The sequence below is a fragment of the Dasypus novemcinctus genome, chromosome 12 (assembly GCF_030445035.2).
Source record: "Dasypus novemcinctus isolate mDasNov1 chromosome 12, mDasNov1.1.hap2, whole genome shotgun sequence".
Lineage (NCBI taxonomy): Eukaryota > Metazoa > Chordata > Mammalia > Cingulata > Dasypodidae > Dasypus > Dasypus novemcinctus.
Window position 1 is genome coordinate 6567075 of NC_080684.1, and position 26667 is coordinate 6593741.

General features: G+C 36.5%; 1 protein-coding gene across 1 annotated transcript in view; it reads right to left on the minus strand.

Annotated features, from left to right (window-relative positions):
• CPNE8 (copine 8) overlaps positions 1 to 26667 on the minus strand; it is a 210902-nt gene that overhangs the window by 24841 nt on the left and 159394 nt on the right. The window contains exons 14-15 of the mRNA XM_058307782.1: positions 9883 to 9929; positions 3658 to 3839 (exon numbers count right to left, since the gene is read on the minus strand). Of these exons, the coding sequence (XP_058163765.1) occupies positions 3658 to 3839; positions 9883 to 9929 (229 nt within the window). The remainder of the gene's footprint in view (positions 1 to 3657; positions 3840 to 9882; positions 9930 to 26667) is intronic.

Below are 26667 nucleotides of genomic sequence, written 5' to 3' on the forward strand. Positions count from 1 at the left end.
ACATGCCCATGAGAACGGCTTATAGCTATGAACCCCAGAAAAACGTGTTCTTAAATTTAATCCACTCCTGTGGGTGTGAACCCTTGGAAGTAGGACCTTCAGTTAGGGGTGTGGTCCAGCGGAATCAGGATGGGTCTTAATCCTATTTATGAAGGCCTTAGAGGGAAGGCCACAGACTGAGTGAGCCAAGGGAGCAGCCAGCAGCTGGAGGGCAACAGAACCAGGAGAGGCTGCCATGTGCATTGCCATGTGACCGAAGCGCCAAGGAGCGAGGATCGTCGACAGCCAGCCCCAGAACGCCACAGTCTTCTAGCAGAAGACATCACCGTAATGACACCTGATTTTGGATTTCTACGAGCTTCAAAAGCATGAGGCCAAGGCATTCCAGGATATTTGCTTTATCAGCCAGGAAACTAAAACATTCCACTTCCAGAGTCCCTCCCTGTTGCATTTTTCTCAGTTGCAACTCCACAAGGAGTCATCAGAATCACAATGAGAGGAGAGCAATGATTCATTCTTTTCATCAACCCAAAGTGCTAAAGTGGTAATACTAGGTGATTCTTTCTATACTGTCCCATTCATTTTCTTTTCCTATGGTCTCTATTCTTACATGGTACAAAGCCCAATTTCAACATTCGTGCTATCCTAAACTCACCAATTGGGAATTTTTATATTTTTTAAAAGGCCTCTCTTGCTATCTGGAAGATTATTTGAACTTGGGGAAATAAATTGATCAACAGTTGTGAATATACATCACAAATTCTTATGTGGTAAGATGAGGGTTGTTAACATTAGGTAGTACATTGCTTTCCAGATTAACGTGGGATTAAGGTTTTTGTATTTTGCCATTTTCAGTATCTATAAAAATATATTGCAGTGATTTAGGGTGAGGTCAGCACAGAGTACTTTGCTGACAATCAGATCAAATACTATCTCACTGAACACTTACCTAACCCTTGTCTCACTTCCGCAAAAAAAAAAAAAGTGCCTTGAAGGGAAGTGGACTTGGCCCAGTGGTTAGTCTACCACATGGGAGGTCTGCGGTTCAAACCCCAGGCCTCTTTGACCCGTGTAGAGCTGGCCCATGCGCAGTGCTGATGCGTGCAAGGAGTACCGTGTCACGCAGGGGTGTCCCCGCATAGGGGAGCCCCACGTGCAATGAGTGCGCCCCGTAAGGAGAGCTGCCCAGCGCGAAAGAAAGTGCAGCCTGCCCAGGAATGGTGTCGCACACACAGAGAACTGACACAACAAGATGACGCAACAAAAAGAAACACAGATTCCCATGCTGCTGACAACAGAAGTGGACAAAGAAGACGCAGCAAATAGAAACAGAGAACATACAATCGGGGCAGGGGAGAGAAATAAATAAATAAATCCTTAAAAAAAAGTGCCTTGAAAAAGAAAGTAATATAATCATTAGGTATATTAAAATTGCCAGCATTATCATCATCATTTTGGAAGATAATTTTTCATAGATTTAAAGGGGTATGATCTCTATCCTGTAAGTACTTGAGCTGGGTTCAATGAACAGTGGAAAGAACATATATTAAAAAAGTTTTTTCTTCCATAGGTTTGGTTACAAGGAATGAATGTGGATGTAGGAAAAGCAGAGGAAAGAATCAGAACAAGAGAGAAAGGGAAAAAAAATCATACAGAAGAGTGAGGAGAAATTTAATAAAACTCATTTAGTTTAAAATCAATTATTTCTTTTCTTAGGCTTTAAAATAGCTCATGAACTTTTTCCTGAGGCACTTAAGACTCAGGATTACCTGAATGATTTTCACGGTCTTACAAGTTTCTGGGAGATTTTAATTCTCTAAGACCCAACAAAATCCCAATAGATAGTTATTTTTATATGACATTGAGCGTATGGGATATGGACTATTTCATGGAATAGTGAGTTAAACCCTCCAGCAATCTTCCTTAAATTGTGGGAGTGATGAAACAGAAAAGCAAGAATAGAGGAATTAAAATATAAAAATATTGCCCTTACTGTATGTTAAGGACAATGAAATCAAATCTGAAAGTTTTGGGAAATATCTGTACCATAGTGTTAATAAAGCAGGACTCTCAGTGGCAGCATTATTGGTGTTTTTATAAGATGTGGTTTAGCAGTGGCTCAGAGCACATATCCTAAAATAAGTCAAGCCCTGTCCTTTGAAACTCTAGGTTAGCCTCTGAGCCTGTGTTGTTCAATTAGGCAATTTCTGGCTGGATTCAATCTCAACAGCACTTGCTAGAGAACTGCAGTGCTTCAGCCATAATACACCTACCCCATAAAAACTGCATGAAAATTACATGAGTGAAATACTCGGCTTGATACTAAGTAATTAATAAATGACAGCTGAGTAAAATACTTGGCTTGATACTCAGTAGTTATTCCATAAACGGTAGTCTTATTTATATTTGTCTATTTTGCTTGTACAACTTTACAAAAATTCCCTGTAATTATCATACATTGCTTTTATAAGAAGAATAAAAACAAACACTGGGGGTAGGAGAGTTTATCTTCTACATGTAAGGCAGTGCAGGGAAGGACTTCTGTTGGCTTTCCCCCCCAAACTGATAGCTAACCATTCTTAGGTGGATTTTCCCATTGTTTCATTAGGAAGCACGAGTGAGAGGATGACTGGACCAATGGGCACTACCTGCGCAGGGTTTACTCTGAAGGAGGTGTATGACACCTCGCTTATCCTACAAAATTGAAGTAGATCTACTCAACATTAACGAGAGAAATATTCTGGCCATAGCTACTCCTTTCTATTGAAATCATAATTAATTATAGCCATAATTACTGCTTTACATTTGATTAAATTCATTTAGGTCCTGGCTTGCCCTTTAAATCTGGAAAGCAATGGCCTGTAAGAAGACAGGCAGATTGAAGACAGCCGCAGATTCTTTGATGTTCCTCCTATTGAGAGGTGAAGGCTAGTTCCTCTCCCTCGAACCTGGGCGGGCCTTGGCGACTTGCTTGACTAATCGACTACGGCAGAAGTAACATTCCAGGCTGTAAAGACCCCTCTGCCCAGCCTCGTTGGGAATACGCACTCCCAGGGAAGCTGTCCTGAGACCACCACACTGTGGTGAACCCAAGAACCACATGGCCAGGCCACATGGAGAGAGAGGGGAAGACACCTGGCCAGCCCCAGCTATTTCAGCAATTTCAGCTCAGGCACCAGGAACGAGTGAAGAAACTATCTTAGAGGGACATCACGGAGAAGAACTGGGGAATCTAGCTGACAGCCAGAACAGACGCCCCGGACACATGTGCTGAGTCAAACAATCACAGCCATCCAAGCCACCTCAGGTGAGTCCCAGTTATCCCAAAGAAGAAACAAGTCATCTCCACCACTCTGCTTGAATTCCTGACCCGCAGATCACGAGCATCAGGAGAGAGTGTTATTTAATGAGTTTGAGAGGTTATGCAGCAAAAGATTACCAGAAAGACTCCCGATTTATAAACCCGAGGGACTTCAGGTAGGTTTTTTGCTATCCTACTATGTCAGTCATCTGCCAATCCTTTACCAACATTGGGCTGAGTATACAGTCATAAATGCTGGCTTCATAAATGGTTAAAGCATAAGCGGCAAAGGAATTTTAAAAGAGTCAATGCCATTATTTTCTTTCAAAATTTCAAATCTTGAGATAGATTCTTACCAAAGCAAATTCATGTGATATCCTTCCGTCTGGAGGTAGTTTTGCACCAAAACCGAGAGCGGGGAACATTTTATCACTGTCATAATCTTGAACAATTTCTCCCACTGCCTTCAGTGCCATCCCGTAGGCATTCAGCTGGTAAGGATTCATGTAGTGCAGAGAAGTCGGCTGGGCAGGGTTGCCTGATGACAAGAAAACATCCCAAATGAAAATACTTAACATTTTTTCACGTCTTTCTGCCTAAAGCCACAGTTTGTCAAATGCTTTCTTTTGGACGTCAGTATAGAAATACTTATCACATTTTACCACACATAAAAAGTTTCCCAAAGATATGCCAAAGCATATACAGAACTTTCCAGAAATTGCTACCCATTGTCCATGCCACAGGCTGTTCTTGTTTTAATTCTAGCATTAATGTAACAGTACTTTTGTTATTTTTATTTTATTGTAACTGTTATTTTTCAAACATCCTACGCCTCTGGCTTGAATCCTTATGATATGGTAATGAGACCTGACTACTACAATGAGCTTCGTAAATTACAAGGCCTTCCTGAAGTTTTTTCATTAAATCAAACTGAAAATTTAAAAAAAAATGTAATTTATCATTTAAAAAAAGGAAAGCATAATGAATTTCAAACTAAAGCTGGCAAATATCTAGATCTGAAAGTTATTCAGATTTTCTAACTAGACATTAAGCTAGACATTAAGCCAGAAAGCCCAAAGTGGAGTCCTGCCATTTGCAAGACAACAGCTAAAAATGACTATAATAAATCTTACCACAGTGTTTACTGGAAAGACAAAATGTGATTATGCATATGAAAGTGATTAACAATAACAGAGCACCATAGAAATATAAGATTTAACTACAACTCTTATTGTCTGGGTATCTTCAGTTTCTGAATTTCCCATATGCATATACTGTGTAGGACGTTGCATTTGAATAGAGATGAATATGAGAAAGAAAGCAATACATGTGCTACCACTCACATACATGGAGATTCACATTGTTTCCCTAATTACCAGCACAAAGGCAGTCTGAAAATCCATTTAGTTTCTTAAGTGAAAATGGAAAGTTAAACGGGACTTGTAACAGCACATAAAGCGCAATTCTACATTAAAAGTTTGCCTGAAGAAGGAAAGTCTCAAGGTACAGTTCCTTCCTGATAAGGAAAAATAAATAAATAAACACTTGAGATCCAGAGAGAATGAAAATATAGGAGAGCCCCTTGGTTTATAAAACATACAATTATACATGTACAAATATATATATAAATATATATTTGGCCTAAAATAATTCATTGCTTGAATGCATTTATATTTTGAAAACGTTACCAGTATGGACGAACTGGTTCCACATGATAAGCTTTTAAAAAATGTATTTCTTCTAAAGTAGGGATTTTACCACTTGGTAAAAAGCCCACTCGAGACATAGTTAAGCAATATCATTACTCACCTAAATGGTTACTTATGCAACACTTAAATATAAGAGTTGTGACCCAGAGATGCCAATATGACAACTAATTCTACTTCAGGCAGAAGCCATAACTTAAAGTTTAAAAAAATCCTATCATTACCCCAGCATGTCTGAACATCTTAGCCCGTTGTCCACAGTAGGGCCTGACGCCATCCATCCAAAGGTTCTAGCTCTTTCCAGCATCTTCGTCCAGACCGCTTTCCTCACTGAGCCACTACTGACACCTTCCTTCCAACTCTGTCGTCACCCTCCTCTCCTAAAACTCATTTTCTCTCCTTCAGCTTATGTCTCACATGTATCCGATAGCCTTGCATGTGCATTCCAGCCCTCACAGTTTCTTCTCTCCCACTCTCACTGCTTTTCTGTCCTGTACCACATAATTTGGCAATCAAAAAATTGCCAGTTCTGTGAGTTCTGGAACCATGTTTGCACTTTCTCAGCATCTGTAACAGTATGTTGATGACATTGGGTTTGACTAATGTAACAACAAATAGCATGGAATCTACCATGTATCGAATATCTTCCTTCCTATCTTATTTAATCCCTTCAACAAACCCTACGGCATACTTACTTTTCTTACATCCATTTTTCAGATTAGGGAATTCAAACTTAGAGAGTCTAAATAACTTGTCCAAAATCATGCATTAATAATTGCTAAGACTAGCATATGTATGTAGGCATTTCTGATTCCATAGCCTTTAACGTTTTTTCTTTCCATAGCCCTAATTCATAACTATAACTCTTTATTTGAGGATATTATAATATTTTAAACTGTAAACATGATTAATATTAGCACCAACTTTCTTCTAAGGAAATTTCATCCTTTTCCCAACGCTTCTCGAATAAGGTAAAGAAGTTAACTTAGCAAAATGTGTTCAAGGTTGTTGTAGCATATATCTCATATCATTCCTTCTTATTGCCAAATAATATCCATTTATGGATTTACCATATTTATTTACATATTCATCAGTGGATGGACATTTGGGTTGTCTCAAATTTTTGGCTTTTGAGGTAGTATGAATAATGTTGTTATGAACATTCACATATAAGTTTTTGCGTGGACATGTTTCCATTTCTGTTCTCTATATATCTAACAGTGGCACTGCTGAGCCATAAGGTAACTCTACATTTAACGTTCTGAGGAACTGCCAAACTGTTTTCCAAAGTGGTCACACCATTTTACATTCCCATCAGGAATGTGTGAGGGTTCCAATTTCTCTTCATCCTCACCAGCACCTTATCTGACCTCTAGGATTATAGCCATCCTAGTGGGCGGGAAATGGTTATGACACTGATTTGCACTTACCTTATAGCTAATGATGTTGACTGTCTTTTCATGTGCTTGTTGGTGATTTGTTTATCTTAGTATATCTTTTTGGAGAAACAGCTATTCAGATCCTTTGCATTCATTATATATTGAAGGAGATAAATACTATAAAAGATGAAAGACCCTTACCAAATATAATTTGCAAGTATCTTCTCCTATTCTACGGGGAGGCTTATTTTATTTTATTTCATTTTTTTACCTTCAATCCTTTTAGTGTCCTTTGAAGCATAAAAGTATTTCATTTTGATGAAATTTATTTTTTCTTTTGTTGCTCATGCTTTTTGTGTCAATATTTACAATCTATTGCCAAATCTGAGGTCACGAGGATTAGCTCCTATTGTCTTCTAATTATTTTATCATTTCAACTATTCCTTTCATTTAGGTCCTTGATCATTTTTCAGTTAATATTTGTATATGGTGTGAGGTAAGGGTACAAATTCATTCTTTTGGATATAGCTATTCAATTGCCCTTGTACTGCTGGTTGAAAATGCTATTCTTTCCCCCTCACTGAATGATCATGGGCTCCTTGGGAAAAATTAGTTGACCTCATATACATGGGTTTCTTTCTGTACTCTCAATCCTATTTCATTACTATATGTCTATCATTTTGCTAGTACCACACCATCTTTATTATTATTGCTTTGTAATATATTTTGAAATTGGGGAGTGCGAGTCTTTCAACTTTGTTCTTCTTTTTCAAGATTGTTTTGCCGCATGAATGTAATTCTGTATGAATTTTAGCAACAAGTTGTCAATTTCTATGAAGAATTCATTCAGCTGGGCTTCTGGTGGAGATTGCAGTGATTCTGTAGGTCAATTTGGGGTGTAAGCCATTTTAAAAATATTAAGTCTTCCAATCCATGAACACAGGATGGCTTCCCATTTATTCAGATCTTAATTTCTTTCAAAAATGTTTTATAGCTTTCAGAGTATGTGGGTTTTACATTTCTTTGGTTAAATTTATCCTAAATATTTCATTCTCTAATGCTATTGTAAGTGGAATTGTTTTCTCAATATTTTTTTAGATTTTTCATTGCAAGTATATTGAAATCAATTGATCTTTTGTACATGATTTTGTATTCTGCAACCTGGCTGAACTTGTTTACTAGTGATAATGTTTGTTTTTTAATGGATTCCTTAGGATTTTCTAAATACAAGATCTGAGAATAGAGATAGTTTTTCTTCATCCTCCCCAATTTTGATACCTTTTAAAATTTATTTTTCTTGCCTAAATGCTTTGACTAGAACCTCCAGTACAATGTTGAACAGAAGTGGCAAGAACAGACATCCTTGTCTTCTTCCTCTGAATAATTGGTATTAATGCTTAAATGTTAGGTAGGATTCACCTTGAATCAGTTTGTGTAGTTTATGTCTGTCTGTTGAATAGATTCTTGCTTCTCCTAGGTGTTGAGCTAACATTCATCAGTGAATGGTAACTAGTACTTTAACCTTGGAGTTTAGGAATTATTTTTATTCCATATTTTATTTAATGAACCCATGAGTAAAATCATTAACTTGAAACTTTAATGTTGGGGAATAAACTTAACATGTTTGCTGAAAGGTGAGCTCACTTAGAGTTTGTTTTCCTCATCTCTAGTTCTAACTCTAGAACTACAAAGACAAGATGTATTTATTAATGAAAATATTTTGCAGATGAGTTTCCTCATCTGTATAATAGAAGAGTTGAATTTAGTGATATCTAAGGTTCTTTCTTAACTAAAAAGTCTATTATTTTGTTAAATGAATCAATATACAAGATAGATGTATGAGGGAAAGGAATATAATTTGAGAACCATAGGTATAATAAACAATCTTAAAAAGTCTAGAGATGGGAAGCAGACGTGGCTCAACTGATAAAGCATCCATCTACCATATGGAGGGTGCAGGGTTCGATCCCCAGGGCCTCCTGACCCGTGTGGAGCTGGCCCATGCGCAGTGCTGCCACACACAAAGAGTGCTGGGCCATGCAGGGGCGCCCCCGCGTAGGGGAGCCCCATGTGCAAGGAGTGCACCTGTAAGGAGAGCCGCCCCATGTGAAAAAACTGCAGCCTGCCCAGGAGTGGCACTGTACACGTGGAGAGCTGATGCAGCAAGATGACATAACAAAAAAGAGATGCAGTTTCCCAGTGCTGCTGGATACTGCAAGTGGACACAGAAGAACACGCAGCGAATGAACACTGAGAGCAGACAGTGGGGGGGGGGGGGGGGGCGGGGGGCAAGAGAGAGGAATAAATAAAATAAATCTTAAAAAAAAAAACAAAGTCTAGAGAAAAATAATCTGGTCGAAACTTCTGAGATAAGCTCAATAGTGAGGTCCATGTTCTTATGATATATATTAACTAATTTCAAGTGGTTATTCTGTTTGAAAAAAAGTTACTTAAAATTAAAATTCCACTATAAATGTCAGATGTATTATGAATATCTATACACCATATTATATGACAGTACAGCTGGATGAATTAGATATAAATGTGTTAATATGGTTAATACTTAAAAACAAATATGTGAATAAAAATGAAGCAAGCTGCATAATGTACGTGCACTGTTGAATTACAATTGTATAAATTAACTTAAAAATACCATAAAAATAAGAGTTATAATTAGATATACTTTAGAATTGTAGTTAAGATTGGCAAGGAAGGAGGGTAGAATAACAGAATGGAGAGGGGTACACAATCAGCTTATCTGAAATTATGATCTTTTTAAAGTATGTAAAATGAAAATAATACTTCAAAATTTGATCATCTGAGTGGGACTGTTATACATTTTTGCTATATTTCTTGTAGACTTTTTTTTTTTAATTGATTTTGTACAAATATTACATTAAGAAAAAAAAAAATGAGGTCCCATTCAACCCCACCACCCCCACCCCACCACTCCCCCCCAGCAACACTCATTCCCTTCACCATGACACTTCCATTGCACCCGGCAAGTACATCTCTGGGCATCTCTGTACCTCATGGTCAATGATCCACATCATGGCCCATACTCTCCCACATTCCATCCAGTGGGCCCTGGGAGGATTTACAATGTCCAGTGATTGCCCCTGAAGCACCATCCAGGGCAGCTCCAAGTCCCAAAGGCGCCTCCACATCTCGTCTCTTCCTGCCATTCCCCATACCCATCAGCCACCATGTCCACTTTTCCCACTCCAATGCCACCTTTTCTCTGTGGACCTTGGATTGGTTGTGTCCGTTGCACCTCTATGTCAAGAGGAGGCTCAAATTCCACATGAATACTGGATGCAATCCTTATATTGAACTATTTCATAATATTAAAAAGATAGAAAATCTGAATTCTCGATAAAAACTTCAGAAGTGTAAATAAATGTGGGAACAAAATATCTAAACTTCAAAAAATATTAAAATTTATTTTTCACTTAATTGCTGCTCACTTTTGCCAGGTAACAGTCATAAAACTCACCATTTGATGCAGTAAAATCAATAGCCACTGTGAAGTTGATTTGCGTTCTAGAATATAAGGAAACAAGATCATTAATAATTTAAATCTTAATGCAAATGGAAAACCAACTCTTTTTATTATATTTTAGGCATCACTAATTTTCTTAAATGTTACCTACTAACAAATACATTATAGTACACATTGGAATAGCATCAGGTAAGCAGGTTTGCAAGGTAAGAACTTGGCCAGTACCTCTGCAGTCCCACAGCTGTCAAATAAAAAATAAAATCTCAGGAATAAAAACAGCCATTATTTAGGAGCACAGCAGTTAAAGGAGTAGCTCATAATGATGAAGTCAAAGTGCAAATAGTTATTTGCTAACCTCAAACATCAGAATTCATTATTATTATCAGTTTTCAAAACTCTTTGGTCATTGTGAAATCATCATACCCTTAAAAGAGTGGTATAGTTAAACTTATCTCTAATAGCGTCATCCCTTAAAATAATTCTTAGCAATGGGTTTTCTCTGGATTTCTTAAAAAAATGAACTATTATCAGTACCAGTTCATGTGGCCAGTGCTCCTGATATTACTGTGTGCAAGTATGTGCATATAAATGCAAGTATGTGTGTACATGTACATATGTATGTGGGTACATGTGCATTTTAAATTATTTTCAGCACATGGCAGTTACCCAAGATTATTTTACTGGGTTCATTTATTTCTACCAGGTTTTTTTGTTTTTCTGATAGAAACAAATGAGGTGGTAGTCGCATAAGAAATCCACTCCTTTGGGTAGACCCAAGGTCTTTCTATATATAATTCCACCTCTTTCTCACCAAGACGACAAAGGAATACAGATAAGGAGCAATACTATGATTACTGTAATAACCTGAATTATATCCAAGTTTAAAAATAATTTTAAATTTAAAAAACCAAATCATTTGAAAATGTGAATGCTTAGACTCTATTTTTGGTAACAAATTACTGTTGGCACAAAGCAAAACTGATTTAACACTTCAAAGCTGGGAACTGTCATGTAAGAAATGATGATAATGATGGTATGATACTGGGATTGAAACAAAACGAACTGGTTCTGGGGACCAAGAATTTAACCTTCTAATGAAGTGTTTGGACTGCAGCATAGGTTCCCTGTAGTTCTGTGAGCATAAACTATAGCACTAATTCCTTCTTTCACACAAATTTCAGTCTGAAAAGCCCTATATATACTATGCAGGGACTAAAGCACAAATGTGCACATATTTTCCAAAGGCAAGAACAAACTTTTTTATTTTTATTGAAGTATATCATTCATACATGAACACACATAAACAGTAAGTGTATAGTAAAGATTGAGAACTTATAAAATAAACATACATAACATCACACAGGGGTCTCACACATCACCCCTCCACCAACTCTCTGCATTGGTGTGAAATATAACAAAAATACATTAAAAAAAAATAGTATGGGTAGGGGAAAAATACACCAAATGTAAGATAAGGAATATAGTTGGTAGTACTATTTTGACATGGACAACATTTTGTGAGTACATGTAACAAAAACTAATATAGAGTCTCTTTATAGCTTTATGGTAACTTTTTGTCAGAGTAGAAATTAGGTTTATAGGCTAAGAATATAGGCTAATTTGGAGCATAACACAAAACAGCATGAGCCCAAATGAGTAGAGACGTTTAGAGAAAGAATATAGTGAGCCACTGGGGAGAACGTTTTCAGATAAACCCCTTTGAGGGACTGAAGAGTCACTCCTAGCACGTTGCTTTGTCATTCTGCTGGAAGGAGGAGAATTAAATGTGGTCAGGGCAGTATGGTATAGGAGAAAGGGAGCAAGCATTAGAGCTGAAAGATCTCGGTTTAAATCCCAGTAACCCAGTTGGAAACCTTAACTAAATTTCAAAATTCCCACAGAGCAGGTGCCTGGTACATAGTATGCCCTTGATATGGCATTGAAAGGAAAACTACCATGTACTGAGAATATGTATGTATATATCATACAGTGTGTGTCTTTATATAGCTTTTCTCAGTTAGCCTGAAAATAATTTTATAAAGAACACAGCACAAGGAGACCTATGCTCATGAAACATAACTATCCACACCAGTAATAAATAACAGTATTGAGATTTGAACTCATTTCTAACGTCTAAGATCATATTCTTCACTGCTATAATACTCCCTTTCTCCAATTAAATATCCTCAAAGTATGACTGTATCTGCAAACTATAGCCTGGTTATAACAGCAATTCCATAAAGTATAGGGATCATTATGTTGCAAACCTAAAATGGTGCCACACAGATCTGCTTAATGATAAAAATGCCATGATATAACCTCATGCTTGCACAAATCTGTCTTAAAAAATGTTATTAAATACATAAATCACAAAATTATTGGGGTATATGTGTTTTAATGTTATTTTCTTCAAATGAGACCCCAATACGAATGAATAACTGTGGGTCTCAAGAACCCCCATTTTAGCACATTATATAAGGTCAATTTAGGGACTGAATCTTTGGTTCAATCTCCTTCAGGCTTTAGGGCTAGATACTTTTATTTTGATTTAACTCTCTCTTCTAACAATAACTAGCAAAATGATTTGCACATATTGGAACCTTACTGAGTTTGGTAAATGAAGGTATGCATTGTATAGTGTTTTCTAACTTGTTCAAGATAACCTAGATTGTGTAGCATAACTACTAATTTCTCGGAAACATTAATTCCAGATAAACTACTTCAATAATGAGGAATACAAAGATCCTTTTAAAGCCAAAGATGTACCAAACAAAATTGAAAGAAAAGCTAACAACTAAAGAACTACCTAAGAACAAACCAAAAAACAAACAAACAAACAAATAAAAACAAAAAAGGAAGAGCAGACAGAATCAAAACTCACTGGAATTTCTTTATATAATTAATTAAATTACAAAACCAAGTAGATCAGATACAAACCTAATTAATGAATTGTATTTTTAAAAGAAGAAAGAAGGCAAAAAGAGGGAGCACCAAGGGCTGCACTTGAAGCCCCGGACACGTTTATTAAGTATAAAAGATAGATGCACTTAGCACTAAATGATAAATAAGACTGTTTGGTAGACAAAGTGTAATAGAGACATTCAACAAGGAAAACAGAATCCTTGATACATATTTGGTGCCTAATAGATGATGAGATTTGATGAATTCTTTGCTTGATTCTGCATGACAGAAAGAATTCCTTTCTTTCATTGTTTTGAATGGCAGTGTTCAAATCAGAAGGAAAATTTAATGGCTCATATGTAAAGCATTTCATGGTTGGGATGACCTGCTCTCGTGCATTTGGATTCTTTCCATTAAAGAGCTATAATTCAATAAGTATTTATTAGATATCTTCCAATTGCCGAGCACGGTGCTGAGGGAGAGAAAATGGGAGCAAAACAGACACCATCTCTGAACTCAAAGAGCTTATGATTCCCGCTTTCTATTATTAAAAACATTGGCCAAAACAACAGAGCACTTATCACTGAATTCATAACCAAAATAACCTAAAACTCAACTGCACACTTACTTGGATAACAGCTTGTTCATTCCCATAACTCCATTCATAATATAAGGTATACGTACAATACAAAAGTGTCACATTCTGGGTATTTAGAACAATATTAAAGAATAAGTTTTAAGGAAAGTAGCTAGCAATATTACAACTTTAGGCCATAAGGGAGATGTCTTTAAGACTCTGATAAATGGTTTGTGTCAAAACAGGAGACCAAATGAAACATCTTCATGTAATCCTGTTGCCCTTTTTCATTCCCTAATGTTCAAGGCTATTATTAGAGAAAAATATCAATCATGTATTGTGACAGTGTGAAACTCTTTCATGAATTCCAAAAAGAGAAAAATTACATTTTTGGATAATCCATTCCTGTGTGTGTGAAGCCCAGCTGACTGGGCTCTATCAGTGAGTCTCTGCCCTCTTTGCCGGGTCTGACAGCAATGGAGGCACAGAGGACCTGGAGCCTCCATCTTATACTGACCCTGCCAGGGGAGAGGGGACTGCGGGGAAACAGAAGCCCGACTGGCTCAAGGAGCCGGGGCCTGAGGAGAGATGAGCCACATGCCTGAGAGCTCACAGCTGAACTCGGGAAGGAAGCAGAGCAGCTGAGACTGAGAGGGGAGGCGGGGAAGAGACAAGCCCTGTGCTTGGCTGCCCACAGCTGAGCTCCGCGAGGTGGAGACTGTGGAGGGGAAGGCAGGGGCCCCGGCAGAGACGGGCCGCCATCTTGCTTCACCACTTGGCCCACCACCAGTCAATAGCAGCTGACTCTGGTGAGAAAGCACCTCTGATGGTGCCCTGATTTGGACATTCCATGGCCTCGGAACTGTAAGCTTTTACCCCAAATAAATCCCCTTTATAAAAGCCAACCATTTCTAGTACTTAGCATCAGTAGCTCTTTGGCAAAACAAAATGTGTCAAAGTAAAAAAATCTGAATTCACACAAGATGACTCCGATGGAATATTAATAAAACAATCATATATATCTTTGAGACATTTTGCTTAGGAGGCATTGCTTTAGCTGTCATTTTATGTTTTAGAAACACATGAGAAACAGCAGGATTTCAAGAAATGCAAATAGCAGTCCTGTATTCTCAGATTGTGAAAAAGGTATGCCTGCCAAATTTCATGAGTTAGTAGTGACAGCTCATGAGACTTTGCAGTGCATATGTCCTGGTACTGTTAAACTATGTACTTGGAAAATGTCCCTATTTCACTCTGTCACCTTTCCAAAAGCTGCAAATGATATAAAAATCAGATGTCAAGACAGGAAGATTTTATTAGCCCAGCAAAGAATCATAGAGAAAAATATATATGTGCATTTCAAGAAAACTATGCGTACACACAGAGGAATATCATCTTAGATAATTTTTCAACAGCTGTCAGGATGAATTATCAAGAACGAGCAAGTGTGACAGGGGTATGGACAAGGACTGTGATTTCTTCTTCCCCATTTCAAATCCTGCACACAACGAACATTATCAGTCTGAAAGTTAATCTTGACAAATGCAGATTCACTAGCTGTTGGAATCTACAGCCAATATGTGCATCTGGGATGAGGGAATCTACAGCATCACTCCTGCAATGCTGCAACCGCAACTCCAGTTCTGCATCGATTTACTGGTACATACAGCGGTTCAGACTTTGGTCCTGGCACCAGTTCTATCCCCCAGTTCAGGTGCTTCAGGCACCATCATCTAGCCCTTGAAATCAGTAAGTAGTTGCTATCATTATCATTATTGATGCTAGCTTTTCGGGACCCAAGTTTTATCCCACTTCTTGCAATACTGGAGGGTGAAATGCTTATTAAATTTCAGAGTGTTTCAGGTTCTTCCTGAGAACCTGCCTGATTTCCTTTCCTTCACACCAGCTACTAACAGTCAGGAAAAAACGTACCCAAATGATCATAACCTATAGGACGGTGCTATCTGGGTACTTCCTCAAAGTCCCACTGTATGAAGGAAACGAAAGCTTTCTCCCTGTGCATTATTATTTTCCTCACGAAGGTCCTTCAAATGCTAGTTTTCTGAAAGATGAGTGAAATATTGAAAGAAGAAAAAGAAACTGGTGAGAACTGATATAATTCCTCGACTGTTTATATGAGTATTCTTGGTCCTTTCTGTATCCAGTTTTCATAAATCAACAAACTTTTGGGCTTTTTCAGGACCCTGAAGTTTAATTTCAGTATATATATTAAAACAACAAGTGTGCTTCAAAATATATCTTCAGGAACCACTTCTCAAGAAAACCATGCAAGATCGCCAACATCTCTTGAACCAATAGTTAGAAAATATCTAGTAGTGACATAGTAAAAATAAACAAAAATTCAACCCCAAGCCAATAATATAAGCGCTGCCTAACTAAATCCCATTTAAAATAAGCCTAGAGAGGCAATGATGCCCACCCTTTGAATCATATAGATGGGCTGCATCCCAGATCCAGAGCCCAGCTTTCTCATACAGGAAACACGTAACAGCTACTCTGAAGGTGTTTTCTAAATATTAAAAATAAAACTCTAAAGTACCTGAACATAACAATACTCTAAATGCTGGAGGATAACTTCCTTGAGTAACTCCAGCAATCCCCTTCTGGTTCATACTAAATCTTTCCTCTGTCAGGTCAGGAGAGAGAATTCTCTGTATTAACATCAACTTCATTTTCATTCATTCTTCCCACAGTGTTTGTCAGTGGTGTACCAAGGGTGGGGCAGTGAACCTCTGCAGGCAACAGAGAATTCATTGTCTGTGGAGAATTTTAAACCAATAGTATCATCTATTCATCGGCACTTGACTTTTTCCTATCACCATACTCCAGCAATTCATGGCAGTGATATTAATAAATTCCCCCATGCCACCACCTTGGTATGCTGTCACTGCTTGTTTACCTTTGTTCGCCTTTCCTTGGCCCCTACTCTTTCAACTGCCCGCTAAGAGAAACTGATTTAGAGTCAGTAAAATGTGTCGTCCACAAGGGAACGATTTCACAGAAACTGTAACATTTCTGTACCTACCCAAGATCCTATATTTGAAAGGAAAGTTTCTGTTCACATATAAAGAGAATATTATGAGCCCACTGAAGCAGTTTGATATGGTTATGAATTCCAAAAATAGATGCTGAATTATGTTTGTAATCTGGTCTGTACAAGGGGTGGGGACTCAATGCCCTAATGACGTGGCCCAATCAAAGCCCTAATCATAACTTAATCAGGCCCAGGTACCGACCAGACACAGTGAGGGCTTTTGATGTAGGAGTTTGATGCTGAAGCCTTAAGCTGGAGCCTCCAGAAGTAAATTCACAGAGGAAAGAGGAGCCAGCCTCAGGAAGAGAGGTACTCTGGGCCCAGGAAGAAGCAAGCCCTGGGAAGAGAGGAACCCTGAACCCAGAGAGAAGCAAGACCCTGGAAGGGAGGAACCCAGGAAGCCTGAACCCTCGCAGACGTCGGCAGCCATCTTGCTCTAACACGTGAAAATAGACTTTGGTGAGGGAAGTAACTTATGCTTTATGGACTGGTAACTTTGTAAGCTTCTACCCCAAATAAATACCCTTTATAAAAACCAACCAATTTCTAGTATTTTGCATCAGCATCCCTTTGGCTGACTAATACACCCACCATTAGTAGAAAAAGCTTTAAAGTTGTTTTTCTAGTGTTAGTGACAGTTTTGCAAACAATCTTCAGTTGAGTCCTCCCTTGCTGGACGGTCAGTGCACTCTCTGGCCATAACCAGAAAAGTGCTGGATACAAATACAGTGCCAATACTTTTGCCAAATTAGTAGTAGTTCTTATAATGAAGCACAGTTACCCTTGACTTTGAAATGGAAAGCCCTAAAATATTATCTATAGACTACTATAAACTGGCAATGAAATCACAATCTTAAGGGACATAAACAGAAATTTCCATAATTTCCAAAAGCATGCATTTTATTTACTTATTTTAATTTTAATTATTTTTTAGGAGGTACCGGGGATTGAACCAGGATACTGTACATGCGAAGCAAGCACTCAACCCCTGAGTGACACCAGCTCCTTTTGCTTATTGTTTCTTTTCCTTTTTTTTTTAGGAGGTACCAGAGAGTGAACAAGACCTTGTACATGGGAGGCAGGTGCTCAACCTGAGTGACATCCACTCCCTCCAAGCTTGCATTTTATCTTTATTTTTTTAAATACATTTTTTATTTATTTTTACAAGGAACATAGATCACTCAAAATCCAAGCATGCCTTTTAAATGCACAACAATTAAAATTATGTGTTAATCAAACCAGTGTCTATAAGAGTCTCTTTAACATTTGTAAAAGCTTCTTTTCTGAATTTTGGTTAGAGAAGTTTAGCTTTGATATGATAATGTTCTATGTGAATGCATTTACAGAGGCAGAAGGCTTTTCTTTTTATTGGATTTATCCCCACTCAGTGCTGCCGGGTTTAGCTCTCCACTGATTTGATGAATGCAGATCACTTGGGTGCCACGACAAGAAGTACTATAAAAAATCCTAGACATGTATATTCGAGTTTCAAATATTAAGTTGAATTCAGATAAAAGCCTTATTGTGCTGCATGTCCTGGCAAGATATGCTCCCCAAGGCAACATACCCAATGTAATGCCACCAAATCTATAAAACAAATGTAGACATTCACAGCATCACTGCAATTGCTTCCAGTATTGCTTAAGAGCCTTATGGGCTTGGTGGAAAAGCGACTTCTGCTATTCAACCTGCCTTTAAAATAAGCAGCATCAAGAAACCTACTTTTGCCTTTAAAATGAGCCTTATAAGTCTACCTTGTTAAGATGTTCTGCCTCTTTTCAATGGGATATAAACCCCTTCCTTACCTATGGTTTCAGACAAGATTTTTAAAAAATTTGAGGTCAGGCGTTCAGGTGGATGCAAACAGGACTGAAAGGAATGGTAGGCATGCCCAAAGAGAATTAAACTATGAGAAGATGACATTTACTGACTTTCTGAGTTTGAATATATCTTTATCTACCTTTTATGTTCTAGTTTTTCTTCTGGTAAGTGGGGCAATTACCACCAACAATATTATAATGGTCAAATAAGATACCTTGGAACTTTAAACAAATTCTAATTATTCAGAAAAGTAATAGCTGGCATTTATTCAAAATTCACTATGCCATTTTATCCACATATCTACTCTATGAAACAGGCATTTTTAAAAAATCCTATTTCACAGAAATGGAAGCATCAAGATGCATATCTGTGATTTTACCTACAATCTAGGTTCTCAGTCACAACTATGCACTGCCTCAATTACCAGTGGACAACTTCCTTGCAAATACAGTGACACTTGCCAAACATTTACCTCTTATTGAGACTCCTGCCCAGACCTTGTCAACTTAGGGTGTCCCCATTACCCTCTCTCCTGCCCCCTTTCTGTTAAGAGGGGGGAAAAACAAATAGTTATGCTGTTAACTTGATCTTGCCTTTCCTCTAACTACAAAAGCAGAGGCAGAGTTCATTTGAGATAATTTATGGCAAAGGCAAAACAAAAGCATTTTTTCCTTATCCCAGAAAGTTCTGGTATATGCCATTCAAAGAGATGGGAAAAATTAATAGTCACTTGTTACTTGATCATGATAGTGGAGAAATAAAGAATTTTACGAAGACTTAAAAGCATAGAGAACAGATTGAAATTTATAAGGTTCTGCCTTCATGTAGTTATAATGTGAGGTGTTAGAAATATGGAAATATGTGTTCTACAAATCTGCAGAGGTGCAGAAACCCATTTCACAAATGATGGCAATTATAACAATGATGATGCTTACCTGAAGAAGCACTTAGGTTTCCAAATATCTGTGATATAAAATGAATCTGGCATTGCCCTTATTAATAACTCGGAATATTCAATGCCATTGATTAGAGATTACAGACAAATTTATAACCAATTACACCATAAATTTAATATCTAAGAATATTTCTTAACAAGTAAAGAGAAATAAAATAATTACCGGGCTAACTGTAAAGAACATAACTCAAAATAGTGACCCCAAGATCTACACTCCGGAAGCGGCAATCAGTTTTTATCACTCTACAGTCTCAGCTCCTTTATGGATATTATTTTTCTATTTAGAAAATAAAACTCGCTACTACCTTCAGTCGTAAAGTGTATCTCATGCTCCAGAGAAAACAAACTTCCTAACATGAAACAAAAGCTCTAAAAATTAGAATTTTATTTCACAGAATTATTTGCATGAAAATGAGACCTTGCCTGATTTAGAATGCATCTGGCTTATCTGTTCACTGCCTGCTGTAGGTAAAAACGCAGCGCGCTAGGGAGGAGACAACGAATGAAAAGGAACAAGCCAACAATTAGGTTGCACAAACAACCAAGATTATAATTTCATATACGTATCTGCATCAGTAATGTCTAAAGTAATGGAAGACTGGAATATCGAATCAGGAATTAGGTCTATGTTAGTTCCGCTGAAATGAAAGATACTAAATGTCTGTGAAAATAATTCTATTTAGAATTTAAGTATGTTCATCCTTAACCCTATACATAATTTCTACTCAAAGGGAATAATTCTTTTTTTAATTTATATCAAAATGTTTTTTTATTATTGAGATAATGAAAATGCTCTAATAATGACAGAAGTGATAAAAGCACAACAATGTGATTATATCAAATACCACTGACTGTACACTTTGGATAAATTGTATTCTTCATTAATATGTATCAATAAAACTGATTTGGTTAAAAATTGTTTATAGGGGCTTTTCTTGTTGGTAGAATTACAGGAAACTTTTTTTTTTTTGTCTTTTTATGTTTTCAATGTTACATTAAAAAATAAGAGATCCCTGGGAACAAATAATTCTTTGATAATTTTCTGTTCATATATTTCTTGTGAGATAAGAGAAATGAAATTTTAAAATACAATTCAAACATTTCTTTCTAAGCTGTTAGCCTTATATATTTCACATCAGTCACCTCTTTTGCCACTTGTTCTCTAAGCTTATGCTCCCAATCATCCAATCTAAGGGGAATGATTTCTAAAATTAATGTACAGGTTAAAATGAACTCAAGAAAACTTCTACTAAACTTTATTTAGGGAGAACCAGTGCTACCCAAATACCAATTTAATTACTGTTATACCTATTTTTTCAGGCTTATTTTCTAACCTTTGTAAAGACCTCTAGCTTTACTTGCCAGTTAAGACTCAATAAGTGTAACCCAATAATAGACTAGAAAGGGTATAGTGAGAAGGTCCCTGAAGGAATGCCACCCCAAGTTAGCAACAAAACAATATACAAATACCAGTCATAAATGCTGTTAGCCAATGTGCTCTTGGTATTGTAAATAAAAGTGATGAATTATATCATTCAGTATAAAAATCAAATTGAATTCAGTACTTTGTTGTAATACATTCTGAAATAGCAAAGAAATATGGTTGACCATCTCTTCAAAAAATTCAACCTTCCAATTCCACAAATCTTCAAATGCACGAATATGACCTCTAATATACTATATTGGATTGCTTTGCTGATGATGGCCCCAAGTCCTTTATCGTCTTTCTTCGATGTAATGAGAGAGCAAAATGCAAGGGTGGACGGGCTAAGTTCATAAGTCCTTCTAGATGGCTCTGAAGAGGACTGGTATCTAAGACATAGGGAAGTTGACCTGAAATTTGACCAGGAATGTAACACCCAGCTACCTTTCTGTCTACTGTCCTTAGTTGAACATACTTAGTCCTTTATAGAAGTACTAGAGGAAAAAGGAGTAAAGGAAGAGCAAAAACAGGGCCCTTAACAACTCAGGTGTTCATCAACTAATGAATGGATAAACAAACTGCTGTTTATACACAACACGGAATATTATTCAGCTGTAAGAAGAAATGAAGTCGTGAAGTATATGATGAACCTGGATGAACCTGGAAGATGCTGTGGAGTGAAGCAAGCCAGACACAAAATGACAAATACTGTATGATTGCACTATCATGAACTAAATATACTGTATAAACTCATTTAGTTAATTAGAATATAGGTCACAGATAATAGGAGGAGGTAGAGAATGGAAAGCTAAGGGTTAATCTGTGCGGAATTGGTAAAAAAAGGTCGTTTGTAAATCCTTGGAAATGCACAGACACGGTTAAAGCATACTGTGGTGTTTGTGACTAGTAGTGCTATTGTGTGGGTATGACAGTGATGGAAAGGGAAAACCTAATGTCATGTGTAAAAACTGTCCCATGGGGCTCCATAAGATAGTAAAACCTCATGCGAAACACAAATATGGATGATATTGCATATATAAGACTGTTTTTACAAAATATAAACACAAATATACTAGAGAGAAGGAAAAAGAATAGCTAGTAGGTATGGTAGGGGAAGCATAGAGAGACTGAGAGGTGATGAGTTTTGTTTTGTTTTGTTATTATTATTGGAATAATGAAAGTGCTACAAGAATGATTGAAGTGCTAAATGCACAAATACGTGATTATGCCAAAGACCACTGATTATACACTTGGGATGGATTTTTATTTAAATGTATCAATAAAATTGATTTGTTAAGAAAAAAAAAAGGGGCCCTGAAAGTCATGTTTCCAAAGACATAGGTGATTTAATAGGGCTCTCACAGAAGACATCAAAATGATTAATAAACAGAGGCACATGCACGGTTTCCCACACAGGCAAACAAAACTGACAATGACTTATCAAACGTATCTACCAAATCAGCAAAAATGAAAAAGGAGCGACAGTGTTCAATACAGTAAGGACTCATGTGTGGCTATTAGAAATGTAAAATTGTTATAGATCTTCAGCAATACATTTTAGGAATATCTAACAATTTGTAAAATATGCATACCATTTACTCCAACAACACTATTTCTAGGAACTTACCCTACAGACATGCTTAATGAAGTGCACAAAAAGATATGCACCAGGGCTTTATGTTGTGCCCTTGTATGCAACAAGTAAAAAATGGAAGAAACAAAAGTGTGTATTAACAGGAAATTTTTAACTCAATTATGTACATCCATACAATGGAAAAATATGAAAACAAGGTAGGTAAATAAGTACTGAGACACACAATATATTTAATGGACAAAATATACAACATACAACATTGTACATAGTATAATCCCAGTGTTATGAAAACGAGGTATTAAAGAATAAACAGGGAAGCATAGATATTAAATTTCTAACAATTTCTAGAGTGTATGATTACAGGAGATTCTGGTTTCATACTAAATGCTTTCCATTTTATCTAACTCTTCTTTTTACCATTTCACATTTGATCTTCTTGATGTGAAAATGAAATATACATATTTTAAAATTTGGAAGATATAATACTTCTTTCTCCCAAACCTGAAAAACAAACCACTAGAAAAATAAAATGAAATAATTCCGTGGTTCAGAAAAAAATGTTACTAAGCGTACAACTGAGTACAAAAATCACTGAGGTGTTAAACAGTTTTCAGAATATTTTATTGGTTATAAGAGACTAGAAATTCTGACAGATGTTGTTCACAAGAGAAATCAACAGCCATTATTGGTACTCTTGTATTTTATCTATGCAACTATACATAATTAATTGCCAATTCCAATAATTAGTTGTAATTTGAAATGAGAGCAGCTCATTATATTCTATATTGCTGTTATTTAGAAATTATCTAATTAAGTGTCTGCTTTTAATAGCAATTTTCCACTGTTGGAATTCATTTATCTACTTGGAAGTTGCAGTTTCTTAAATATCAAGGACAGAAAGTCCTAAAGACTTAAAATGTCTAAAACAGGTTAATAAAATGATAGAAAATCTATCGAGAAAAATAAGCTCACTGAAATAGTTGGGAGGAGAGGTTTTCAGCCACTTTGCCCTCCAATGGTTTTAACATTGGTATTCTCAATTTCAAGCTGCTATAGTTTATTTTCATTCCAACAGAGATTTAAAAACAAAAACAAAACCAGGAACATGAAACTCTATTGCCTATTTTTTACAAATAGAAGTCATCAGATATTATAAGAAGTAAATATTCTGCCTAATCTCCATTGCTCACAATGGAAGTTCAAATCTTCATAAACATCTAATAATAAAATTCATACATATTCTGTATGTCAAGATATAACTTTGCCTTATGCTAAGTAAATTAAACTGTATATTTGACTGGCAGCAATTAGATGTTAAATATTAGTTATACAGAGACTGTAAACAGTTCAACAAATAAATGAACTTTGCTGTAATTATATTTGGAAAAAGAAAATTATCCTCATGAATAATACGTGTGAAAAAATAAAAGGGACAAGGAGAAAGTGGGAGAGGAGAAGAGGGGAGCAGTGAGAGATGGGGAGAGTTAACTACTATAAGGCACTCAATTTAGGGCCTGGCACATAAGTGGTTAACTATTATTATATGCTGTGATGGTTAGGCTACTAACTCAGCCAGGTAACTGTGCCCAGTTGTTTGGTCAAGCAAGCACGGGGCTAACTGTAATACGAGGGCATTTATGGACTTCAGTCACCACTGACTTTACTGTAGTGGTAAGTCATAGATAGATGGTTATATTTACATCCATCAGGGAGACAGCCATCAGCAAGGAATGACGCTTAACCCAAAGAGTTGAATGCTTTAAAAGGGAATGTGATTCCAGCATTGAGAGCAATTTCCCGGCTAGTCTTTAGATAGCCAACATCTTCCAGAACTCGTCAAAAACCTTCACTGGACTTTAATTGGAGCTCCTGGTTGCAGCCTGCCTGTGGAACCTGGACTTGTGCATCCCCACAGCTGTGTGAGAGACTCTTACAAAATTGCACACTATTGACAGATTTCTCTTGTTGACTCCGTTTCCCTAGAGAACCCTAACTAATACATATGCCAATTACATTGTACAGTAAGTTGATAGGATTGAGAAACACTCCTACAAGTCTATTCATAGTAACTTACAGAGAAGAAGAAAATAAAAAGATATCATTACGGATGTGGAGAGCTGGAAAATCCAGTTGAACACCATCCTTTCACAGGTGAACTGTAGAATAAAAGAAACTTGTAACTACAGTACACGGAAGTTTAGATAAGTGAAATGATTTTCCTCATGAGTGTCATGAGAGAGCCACTTAGATCTCCTCACCACATTATTAACAAAAATCAGAATTTAAATACTGTGTCCATTTGCTTTTAACAAGTCCTTCAGTGCAAAGATACATAAATATAACTAATCGCTAATACTGGTTCATTTGGGGTCCTCTATCAAAAGGAAAATATATAAATGTATTATTAGCTTTCTATTTTACTTATAAATATAAAAACAGTGATGACTAAGAAGTACTATATACTTGCAATATTTTAAAAATATATAGGTTTATTAAATAGATCTTCATATAGAAATAATATATCCTAGGTAAATAAATTTTCTTCATGTCCTTTCAAATAATATGATTCTACTGAAATTAGTATAACTACAGTAAGGTTAATTATGTAATAAAATACAAACTCCATTTCCCAAGATTCCATCTGTAAATCAACAATAGGTCATTATAAAAGTCTCAGGAAGCTAGGATTACAACAAATTGTACTGCACCACTTAAGGATCTATTTATTTAACCACTTCTGGCAGAAAATGAGGTCATTAGATGGTACAGGTAATGCTGTAAGTAAGAAACGTGCAAACCCAGAAAAAGAATGATGGAGGTTGTTAGCAACAGAAAAATAAGCTGGTGCAATTTAGTCCAGGATCGTCACTGCTGTAGGTACTGCAGAGAAATCATTTGCTCAGACTAGCCCCAAGGAACCCAAAAGGAGAATGGAAACATCAACAGAAGGGATATGTTGTTAACAGACATTAAAAATGCTTTCTTACAGATAGATTCTCTTCCAAATTTTACTGAACTTGCACTGCTGACAAAACATATTGGTTATTTTTCACACAAACATACACCTACACCCCTCATGCATTCACAAAACCAAACCAAACCCTAAGGGAATTATTAACATGTTTAAGCTTCAAGTCAGGATTTCAACACACAAAATATAGGGAGACATATCAAGCACTATTTTTTTTAAAGTTACTAAAGGATGCCCATTTTCTTACCTTTGATTCTTCATCAATTATCTACAGCTACTAAAGAGTTCAACTATATTATAATAAAATCTATAATTTATGGCAAATTCAACTTCCAATTTCTCAATATTCTAAAGATAATAACATTCATAGATAACAGGATACTTCGGAACATTGCAAAAACTTTTTCTAGTAATACTTTTTCCTTAACTTTTATTGAAACAAGCAACATAACCTTCTAAGACTGTATCAAGCTGGCAGGTAGCAAGATACCCATATTTAGCAAAGATTCTCCATAATGGCAGGTAGGATTTCTGTTGTTTTGTTTTGTTTGATTTTCCTAAGGAGAGGCAAGCTCGCTTTTCTTTCTTGTTTTGAAATTCTCTGTTCCCTTAGTTTCCCTCATTCCCTAATTCCTTTCTTCAGCACGATAAGAGTGAATCAGTATTGGAAAAATATTTTTCTGAATAATTAGGAAGAAGATTACTGGAGTGATGCCTCTAACTGCTTTTATTCCGACACAAATTTACTAAAAACATTCATATTACTCTCACCATTTTTTGCACATTTTGTATGCTGTATACATAAGGTAATAATAAGTAAACTAGAACATGTGGATGTTTTAGATAGGTGGTAATGAATAATTGTTTTTAATGTCTGGAGGTGCTTGGTAGGGTTAAAAAATAGGAACAAAACTGAGAAGCCGTCGCTATTCAGGAGAGCATTACGGGTATTCACTCACTAGTGTGCGCATTAGTGGGTAAGAATCCAGAAGATGTTACCAAGAGTGGCTCTGTCTGGGCTGTGGAACTTCAAGAATGGTTATGCAACCTTTTTTTTTTTTTTCCTGAAACATATTTCTGCCTGAAAGCCTAGGGAGCAACTAAATGGCCATTCACAATCCATTCTGCATTATGATTTTATTACAAGATACATTCCTTTAATATTCTGGAGCCAGAGGATACATTTACAACAAGCCCTCAAGATTTTCTTCTACTTTAAAAACAATAAAACTGCATTCTATGAAGTACACATAATAGCTTTATCTGCAACCATTAATAATACAATATAGTTCTTTCCTGTTCAAGGAATCTTTTGCTGCAAAAGTAATTAGCTCTTGGTATGTAAGTTATCTCTAGGTCTGAAACAAAAGAGTAATAAATTTGCCATCAAAATAAAATTAAGGCCATCCTTTCAAGTGCCTGATACCAACAGTAATGCCTGCTACAAACATTCAAAGGCGTGCTTCAGTAATGAAAGTGTCA